Source organism: Podarcis liolepis, assembly GCF_965112155.1.
Source record: "Podarcis liolepis genome assembly, chromosome: 3".
In the NCBI taxonomy this organism is placed as follows: domain Eukaryota; kingdom Metazoa; phylum Chordata; class Lepidosauria; order Squamata; family Lacertidae; genus Podarcis; species Podarcis liolepis.
The window spans coordinates 70966634-70977290 of NC_139557.1; the positions used below are offsets into that span (position 1 = coordinate 70966634).

At 41.7% G+C, this 10657-nt stretch overlaps 1 protein-coding gene across 1 annotated transcript in view; it reads left to right on the forward strand.

Moving 5' to 3' along the window:
* FNDC1 (fibronectin type III domain containing 1) overlaps positions 1–10401 on the forward strand; it is an 89052-nt gene extending 78651 nt beyond the window's left edge. Inside the window, exons 16-19 of the mRNA XM_083496371.1 lie at positions 2290–2319; positions 5502–5663; positions 7502–7624; positions 9414–10401. Of these exons, the coding sequence (XP_083352497.1) occupies positions 2290–2319; positions 5502–5663; positions 7502–7624; positions 9414–9529 (431 nt within the window). The 3' untranslated portion in view covers positions 9530–10401. The remainder of the gene's footprint in view (positions 1–2289; positions 2320–5501; positions 5664–7501; positions 7625–9413) is intronic.
* The last annotated feature ends 256 nt before the right edge of the window (positions 10402–10657 follow it).

A 10657-nucleotide genomic window follows, 5' to 3' on the forward strand; every position in this document is an offset into this window, starting at 1 on the left:
ATACAGTGTGCTGATCCCTTAACAAACTCGGGATAATCACTGGCCATTACTGCCACAGACTTGGGTCCTCCAATAAGTTGTTTTTTATTCCCGTTCACCCCATAAACCTGATTCTAGAGTTCTTGCCATAGAATTTATAGGCACTTTTAGCTATCAAAATGGTATTCTTGAAAGTTAAAAACTTGAAAATCAAGTAAAGCGTTTTATATAATGGATTTATAGGAGGGCTGTAACATTTAAACGATTAATAGTTCAGTCCTTGTACTTGTCTACTTAGAAGAAGGTCCTATTGAGTTCAGTGGGACTTACCCCCAGGTAGGTGGATTGCTCCCTTAATCAGGTAGAATTAAAAAAAATAATACTGAAAGATGTTGCTGATTAAGTAGGCAGTATATTTTTAAAGCACATAATTTTTAATAGAAGTAGGTATAAAAACTGAAGGTGGCAAACACTACCTTAAAAAAGACGTCCCTCATTTTCTCTTACATTGAAGGGAATGTCTATTCTTAGATAGTGTCCACTGCAACACAGCCAAAAGCAGCATCCAAAAGCAATGCTTCTTGCTTCAGAATCACTGATTTTGCTCATGCAGGCTAAATAGAGCAATTACCGTATTTTTCAGCCTATAAAACAATATTTCTCCCCAAATTTTAAAATTGGGGGTCATCTTATACAGGGAATGTTGCAATTAAATATATAAATAAATTCATGCCGCCATCCATATTCTCCCCCCCCCCCACAGCCTCCCCTCACTATTGGCCTCACGACAAACCCTGGTCTGCTACTGCCCCCCCCAGCAGCCCCCACTCCGGACATTGTCCCTTCCACCCAGTTCCCTCAGCCGTCCCCTGGCTACTCAGACCCCTCATTCCCCAAGCGCGCACACTCAGGCAGCTCTGGCAGTCACAGCTCCTCGATCAGCTTTTGCATCTGCCGGCGCTCATGTAGTAAATACGGTACATACCGTAAATACTGAGACAAAAGTGCAACATACAGGAGGGAGAGCTGGAGCTGCAGCTACAGTGGAGTTGCACTGAGCTGACAGGAGCAGCCGCTATTACACAGCTTGCCTCACTGTTTGATGTTTAAATATACGGTACTAAATATACCACTGTTTTGAATATTTAATAAAATATCAAAGTTGTTCTGTTTGGTGTTTAAAATATTAATTAATTAATTTTGGGCTAAAAAAAAATAGGGGTTGTCTTATACATGGGGGCGTCTTATGCACAGAAAAATACGGTAACTGATTAATGGACTAGAATTCTTACAATGAACAGTCTTGAAATTGGGCAACAGCCTGGTTAGTGTTTTGTTAGTAAGTAAGTAAGGAATGTGTTGCATTACTTTTTAAAGTGTGTCACGGGAATGGATGAAAGCATTCCACTTAGTCCTAAGAATAATTTTGTCTTGCTGAAAAGCAGTAGCTAATCACACCACGTATGTGTGGGGCTGTCTGTGTGTTACAGGGCAGCATGATCTAGCCATGCTATGCCACCTGCTGAATCTGGCAGGCTTGCCCCACCACTGCCATCTGCAGATTTGGAAAGGGCTCTATGCACATGCCAATCTATGCGCAAGAGCTCCTCCCTGCAAGGGGAAAAGGAATCCTGACTGTCTATCCAATCTAGTGCTCTCAACACATGGCTAGCAACCAGGAGTGATGGCAAAAAGCAAGCCTAGCCCTCTTTGCACATTCTTTCACATTTCCATGAGAGTAGAGTTTTCTGAATGGTTCATTTGGAGCTCCACCATTTCCCGGTTTCATATTGTAATTGTGTTTCTCTTCGTTGATCCCCATTCAGCTCTTTACAGCTTGCTATCATTGCAAAAGTTATTTGCCACCATCATCCCTGTTGAAATGGTTGGCTTATTATTCAAATGGTTGGCTAGCTTGACATTTCATGGTTGCCAAGTTACTGCTCAACACAACATGGTTTTCTCTACCTTCCCCATGCCGTGCAATTGAAACATTGCCACGTGTTAAAAAAAATCAAATCCATAATAAACAAATATGCTAATTTCACTCACATAAATGAAAAAAGATGGTTATAAAGGCAAACATAATGTAAATACTTTTTTTTAAAAAAAGGAATATTGCATACTCAACTAATTTTTTGTAGACTGACTTGTGTGGGAGTATTTTTGCTTTCAAAATAAACAGGAATAAGAAAATTAACTTTTGCAACCCACCATTTTTGATGTAGCATTTTGGTTTTTATTTTGGCTTCAGGGGATATAAATCTTCAGTGTAAGCCACTCATGCATTTTCTTGTTCCCTCTTTATAGATAATCCTCTACTTATTGTCAGACCACCGGGTAAGTCTCCTTGCTGTTTTCAGATATTATCTTGTCCTGAGTACTGCAAAACCTAATGTTGTGACATTGTGCAGCTGACAGAGAAAATTAAAATTATTGACTTCCTTTGAAAGGGAGAGAGGGATATAAGTTTTACGAATAAACAAGAATGCGGAAAACTGCCCTTTCACCTGATTCTGTTATCTGCTTCCTTTATGCTTTCTGGGGCAGTCAAGTTCTGGAGACAGGATACCGAGTTTTAAAGTTTTGGATAGTGCATTGCTGTCCATTTTTAACCATCTTATATATCCATTTACATTTATTTATTTAGAACAGCCTTGCATTTATGCACTGGCCTGGTAAGCACAGGTGACAAGGAATTGCATGTGGTTAGGTGGAGAGGGGACAGAGCGCTCTACAGGAGTGGTTTGCATACTGGGGCAGGACCCAATACCCAGATCTTTGCTGTTTACCTGGACCAGTCTGGGATGGGGTGGTGTGTCCTCCAAGCCCAGACATTGCTGCTGCCCCAGCCTGGTCTAGGTAAGCAGCAACAGGGAGTGCAGATCCATCAAACCACACATGCCACTACCAGTGTCCTGTCTCTCCTCTGCACCCAGCATAGAAACCAGGGAGGTTGCTGGAGGTAGGAAGCTTCCTCTTTGACACCTTGCAAAGATGTGCATTAGTAATAAGAGAAGTTCAGGGGGCTGCTGAAGGTGATCTGGAGTTCTTTTCCCCTCCTCTGCCAGCTTCCGGTAGGCTACTAAAAGATTTTGCAGGCTAGTAACTTTCATGGGATATTTTCAAGGCTGATTAAAAACATATATACCCCACTTTTCACCACACAGTTTGAAGCATTTTGAAAAATGCTAGATATCCAAAACATATTTTTGCATAAAAATGGGGAACCTTTTTGAGCTTGAGGGACACCTTCCCTTCTGGGAAACCTTCCAAGAGCCACATGCCAGGGTGAGCAGGGCTGGAGGCGAAAGTGGGCAGAGGAACAAACGTAGTTTACCTTTGTAGACTAGGCTAGTTTCTACATACCCTCTTTCTCCTCTGCCCTAACAAGAAAGTGGCAGTCTCAGAGCTCAAGGACACAATCCAGCTATGCAAAAATACTCAGGGTTTGAAGCAGGCCACTGAGGGGGTGTGGCCTGGAGAGAATAGGTGTTCTGAGGGCCACATAGATAGGTCTGGAGGGCCACATCCAGCCTCTGATGTTCCCCACACTATCTCTGTCTTTTAAGGGACTTTAATGGGAAGTGTGAACTAAGATATGTTTACATGTGATTATCTGCTACTATTAAGGCTTAAAATTATTATTGGAATGATAATTTACCCCAGAGTTTTGTGCCTGATAACTCAGAGGTGCCAAATAACTCTTCCAAGCAGAACTGAACGTATAATGAAAACCACATGGCATGCTTCACAGCACCAACTATGGTGAAGGATAGCCAGTTTCACTGAGATTTGTTCATGGGGAGACACTATGCTGATGAATAGCAAGGGAATGTTGAGTGCTCTGATTCACATTCATTGTGTAGTTTTCTTTCCACGAACAGTTCATTGTTTTGTCCGCACTGAGAATATTCTGGCTGAAATGCTGGAAAGAATGGCACATGTGAAAAAACTTTTTGGGTACAAAAGAAGTCCCATTAAACTCAAGTCAGTTGTACTGAAGCCCATCTCAGCCAAACTCAATGAGACTACTCCTGCGTGTTATTCACGAATTTATGTGTGTTTACAGGATTATGGTGTGCTTCTTTTGGAGTCAAAAGAATTGATTAAAGAAAAGACCAAATGTTGCTTTGTCTTTTCTCCTTTTAAAAATGTGGTTCCCATCCCATGGAACAGTTGCCAACAGCATAAGGGAGACAGAGCACAGGGGGAATGCCGTGAAAGCAAGGAAACAACAACTTTCACTTTGTAACCTTCCCTTGTCCCGTTCGTGGGTAGAGTAGCAGTTATTATAGAAGCAACATAGATTTTACTGTTTGATCTATTTACAGCTTGTAGCTGAGAATTCTTTTATGTGTTCAGTCTGTGCTGATATTTTTATAGTCTGATCCAACACTTATGAAGTCCAAGTATTTAGTGCCTATCGCCCGATCAAGTGATTTACTGCAGGCATGGGGGCCCTGGGGCAGGCACAGGACTCTACCCCCCACATGGACACTGCCCTATTTATTTCAGTCAATGGGGCAGCTCCCTACATAACCCTTTCGTATTCACAAAACTACAATTTACATCTGAAATGATTTGGTTGGCGCTCTGCTGCCTATGTTTACACACCAGAGCTCATGGGACTTTGAATCAGGACAACTGATGTCAGCTTGAGTCTTTACAAATTCTCACAAGCTCACATTAACCCTTTTCAGGCACACACACCCCTTGTATGATTACATGAGAAAAACGCGGGGGCACTTGGTAGCTCCAATCCCTCTGTTCATAGCTGCCAACTTTTCCTTTTTTTAAAGGGAAATTCCCTTATTCCGAATAGGATTCCTCGCAAGAAAAGGGAAAAGTTGACAGCTATGCCTCTGTTGCATTCTTGTTGCCCAGTCTCTGCAGCACTTTCTGTAAGGGCAGCTTCTGCAGTGGAGAGAACATGCTTTGCTTGTATGACATTTCTTTGCATTATATTTATCCATTTATTTATTAGAATGATACACCGCCCTTTATCCGAATATCACAGGGTGGTTCACAACATAAAAATACAAAATGAGAACACAAAATGCACAATGGAATGAAAATGAAAACAAACCAGTATCCCCTCCTCCCAGAAATGCATTTAAAAGGCCATCAGACCCAGCGTGCTCCCCACAAGGTCCCCTTATAGCACACGAGAGGCACATGAACTGGGCAGCAAAGACATAAGAGAAGGGAGGAGGTCACAGAGCAGGTGAGGGTCAAACCTTGAATAGGGCCTTTGAATGCACACAGAAGTAGTTTTCTGATCCATGGTGCCCTGATTGTGGTTACTGTCTTACCAGAAGTGGCAGATGTCGTGGTGAGGCTGTGTCGCTCACTTGACCTCTGTTAGCATGCTAGGACAGGAATGGATTCATATGTTGGTTATGAAGACTTTTTATGGCCTCTGAAAATAGAACATCAATTAAGATATGATGGTTAACATAAACAAGCTAAGAAACTTGATAACTGAACTTTAAAGTCTGTTACTTTAACTCTTTTCTTAGGTGGTGAACCAATCTGGATCCCATTCAGTTTTAAATATGACCCCACATATTCCGAATGCAGTGGCAAGCAATATGTGAAACGGACATGGTACAGAAAATTTGTAGGTGTTGTTCTTTGCAATTCATTGAGATACAAGATTTACCTCAGCGATGACCTAAGAGGTATGTATCTGGGTCAACAGAATTATGGCTGAGCCAAAATTCCATATTTCGTGCGAACATTGCTGCTGGTAAACCCCCATCCCTCCAACATATCAAGAATTTATCCTTTCCTAGAAATTGGTAGGGAAATGCTGTCCCACTTTTGCAGGGGAAGATGATTTTTAGGTTTTTGGAGGAATTGAATGTGGTAAAAAGAAGTCGTGCTTAAGACTTTTTCAAATGGGGTCTTGCATATAATCACATGAAGTGTGGCTGGCCATTCTTTCTCTGTGTGTGCTTACATTGGAGTAACTGTGGCTGATGATTTGGGGTCTTACTTAAAAGTGAAATAGTGTCTAGGCTTGTGGATGTTGTGACTTCTGCCCCCAGCCTGATTTAGAGCCTTCCATTTGCATCCTATGGAGCCTTAGCTGTAACCTAAAAGATATAAAGTACTGCCCAAGTTGGTTGGTTGGGTGTTTCTACCCCAAAATCTCTGCCCTCAGGTTTACAATCCAAAAGACATGACACAAAAAGGAAAAGGGAGGAAGTGGTGGGGAAACAAGCTCAGGCACCAGTTTGCAAAGTTTAGACATATGTAGCATGAGAGAAAATACTAAAAATGCATATTTTGAGAGGGAAATGCGCTTAAAATGCATATTTGAATGTGCTTCTTGTGAAGATTTAAAGTATTTATAGCAGAAATAAAAAGACTTATTAGGGAACACATGCAAAAATGACTGGGGCCAGAAATTCATAGATTCATCCAATCCTAGTTGAATTGCTAAAGCTCAGTTCAATTTTCTAAGCCAACTTCAGTATTGCTCCCCTTGAAGTGTGTGCTTCCCTCTTCTGATGAGAATATGCTGCTACTTCACAATAATGTGCATTCTTAATTGTTGGTGTCCGTCTGTCTTGGGAGACAATGGAGGAGTGCTCCTTTGGGGGTGAAGTCACGCTGTTGGACAATTGCAGCGCCTGCTGAGACTGATGCGGGAGAAACATGTTTTGTTGCAGCTGGGGCAGATGAAGACGAAGATGAAGTGCAATTAGTTGATGTGCATTCTTAATTGTACATCAACTAATTGCACTTAAGGCAATGAGAAGGGAGTCTTTGCCTCTGAAAGCAGCTACCAGCACAGTGGCAAAATGAACTCAAAAAAGGAGAAGACACGAGATCTTCAAGTCGGATTCTCAGCCAATAGCAGACATAAAAATCTGTTTTACTGACTTCAGGAATGTTGGCGAGGACCACTGGCTTCCTTTCATACTGTGCCAGTGGATTCTTTTACCATAACGCTCCTATTATTTCAGCTATATTCAAAAATAGCAAATAAGCCCACTTTCGAGACCTGCACCCTTCGTTTCTAGATTAGCATTACTTCTGTCTGAGCCCTTCCTTGCCCTCTCATTAGACCGAAAATTCAACCATAATCTGTTGCTTAGGCAAACTATTTAAACCAGAGACATTCTAAAACCCTTAAATGTCTGGATGGGGGTGCCTGGATGAGGATGTATGGACTTTTGGACTGACATTTTAAAGCACTTCCTCACCTTTAATTTTTGAGTGCAGATAGAATTTTTGTCTTTGCTAAATTTAAACAGAGCTGGCCCCTAACTTGAAAGTCTGGTGCCTCTGCCAGTCTCAATAGAGTCTGCTGATATTTCATCTTTACAACCCATAGATACTCAGGTTTGAGTAACCTGGTTAAGTGTATGGCTCCAATCTAAAAGAGCTCAACAGGGAACAACCCCCATCCATTTTCAAATGTTTTCAGATGCCTCTTCTTGCGCATGACCCCCTGCCCTTGCTGTGTTGCAGCAGTTGCAAGTTCTAACTCTATGTGCAACTTTTCCAGATACGTTTTACAGCATCGGGGATAGCTGGGGAAGAGGTGAAGATCATTGCCAGTTTGTGGACTCACACTTGGATGGAAGAACAGGGCCGCAGTCATATGTAGAAGCCCTGCCTCCAATTCAAGGTAAAAAAGAAAGCAAAATTGGTAGTATGGAGTACCAGAAATCTACATTACACAGCAGTGGTGGAATGGACTGTAGGCAGCTTGCAGCTTGCAGGTGCTTAGCATTTATGATTCTCAACAAACTCACATATTGCAGTTGCAAGCAAAGCAATCATCACACAAATGCATTGAATTGATTCTGCGCTATAAATTGTCCGCTCACCTTTGATGGGTTTTGAGGCACAGGTTGTGAGAATGGTGGTGTTTTTATAACCCTTTTGTTCTGAGGGCAGAAAATGCAGAAGTCACAGGATCATGCTGTGCTTTGCAATCTAAGCAAGGGCAGCTAATCCAGATGTGCCTGAACGCTGGCTCTAAAAAGCAGAAATATGAGACACAAGGAAAGTATGGAACTGGCACAGTGATCAGATAGAACACCACATGTGTGGAAAACAATGTTGGGAAGTCTGCTAATGCTTTAAGCAGCCACTTTTTCCTCTACAAACAGCTTTTTTGATGTTGCTTTTACCCTGATACCTTTGACTTCTGTTTTGATTGTGAGTGCTGATATTTCAGCCTCCCTCATTTTCCTTACTCCTCTATGGGAAACTAAAGTCCTTTCCTAGGTAAGCATATTTTGGGGACTTAATTATCCAAATTACCAAATTATTCTGGGCCATCTGCTGTAGGGAAATCTCATTTTCCCAGCACTCAAATTGCATGGACAAAAAGTTATTTTTTCTCCAGCTAGCACACTCATAGGCTACGCAGAATGCAGTTAGCATCATCACAAGTAAATGAACTTCTTCATGCCTGTCAAATTCAGTAAGCTACATGGCTGGATCTTCCCATGCCACTCTTGTTTTTGCTTTGTGAAGTATGAAGTACCAGTTTCTGTGCCACAACACTGGGAGATGCAGGAAACCTGAAATATGGAACAATATGTGCAGAACAAAGCTGGGTACTGGGTGTGAATGAATTGTAGGTCTAGAAACAGTACTTATTACCCAAGAGGAAGGGGACTCTTTCTGTTGGTCATCTAAGGTGCTTCTTGGAACAGTTACGTATCCTTTTCTATGCAACTGTTCCAAGAATGCCCAACAGAAAGTTGTGTGCCATATGCAATAACACAGTGGCAATCCAGTGAGGAAGGATGTGGCATTTGAGGTGATTTCCCAGACAGCAGGATTAGACCACACTTTACCATAACATTCCTATGTCATGAAATTCTACTCAATATTGATCCAGAGCAGAACTCCAACGTATAGTTAGCAGAGCAAAAACTTAAGCACATTGCAGGACCCCCAAAGTAGACCAGAGGCAATTATATTTCATCCAGCAGAGCTTTACTCCTACTGAAGGCAAATGAGCATAATGGTCACAAATCCAATACATTCAGGATTAGCACTGTCGATAAGAAATCCAATTGCAGCAGACTCAACTTAATCTTACAATAACTTATAATAAGTCTAAGCCTTAACACTATATACAGAATACCACACCAGAAGGAAAGAGAGATAGAAAGTGAGAGTGAAACCCAGGATCACTATTATAGTCAGCATGACCTTGACTGAAACAGAACCAGTTTGAACTAGCTGTACTCAGCTTCTCTAAAGGAATAACCCAAACACCATGAACCTTCTGCTTGTTTCTTTCAGACAGTGATGCTTCCAGAACCCTCTTGAATTAATTAGAATAGGAAAGCTCTCTACACATCAGATCAATACTTTCTGCACTAAGAAATGCAAACTGACATCCTATGATGATGATGATGCTAAGATACTAAATGCCGTTATTTTGACTCCTACAGGTTATTATCGCCAGTACCGGCAAGAGCCTGTATCGTTTGGACGCATTGGATACATGACGCCTTACTACTACGTGGGCTGGTATGAGTGTGGTGTGCCTATTCCAGGGAAATGGTAACTGTGCCGAGGTCTTCCTGCAACGATTCAGCGCAGTCCAGCCAGCAGTGCCTTTTGAATGACTGTCATTGGAGGACTCTGAGCAGTTGGTTTGGCAAAGAAAGGAAAAAACTGAAACACGGAAAGGATGGAACTAGTGAAGAGTCGACGATAGACGCGGATGAAACTCCATGTTGTGTAGACTTTTGTAAACCTAAGTCTATGGTGCTGCTTGATTACTCTGCTTTAGAGTGCAGACAGGAGTCCTGCCTTCCACCTCCTTGCCTCTAAAAGGCATGGAGATGTATCTACAATGGGTGCTACCTGTGCTCACTGAAACCTCATATATTCGGCTAGCCACGAAAAATCGGAATGGTGATGTATCTTGCAAGGAATGACTTAAGCATGCTTTGCTTGCATTACGGAATGCTAACCACTTTCCACTGCTATTAACGGGATTCTCTGCTGCCTTCCACTGGCAGAGTCTTATGCTTCAGAATGTTGCTATGCAGTCATGCCGTGTTACTTAAATGCCCATGAGAACCGATCAATGTTACTCAAGACTTCTCCTGTGGGTTTGCACATTGCTGCACGATATACCAGGTCACTATGTAAATTCAACTTATAAAAAGCAGCCAACAACCACCAGTACTGTATGCTTGCAGAAGTATTTCTTAGAACTGAGGTTTTCTTGTTGATTTAGATGACTATGTGTATGGGATGGTTTTATGTAAAAGGTGCTATTAATTAACAAGTCTTCTAAAAAAAAATCTGTGAAAAATATACTATGCACAATACATTAACCATGTAAAGAACCAGGCTTCTCTTCTTGTGAGTATTGTTGAACTGTAATGATGTTGATGTTTGTATAAAATAGAAGAATTCAGCACCGGACTCCGAGCAAGTGATGTTTCAATGGGGGTAATTTATTTGGTACAATTATCAATCAGACTAATATCCCAATATGGATGCAGCCCAGCAATATAACAGTGTGCGAATTAAAGCCATGCCCAATGGTCTTTAGAGCTTAAGAGGTAGTGTCACAAATGAGTTAAGCTGAAATACAAAGAAAAGCTGGTTTTACTGGAACCAAATGTGATTTCAGGTGCAATTCCACATTTGCTCAGTTGTATCCAGTGGAAAGCTGCCA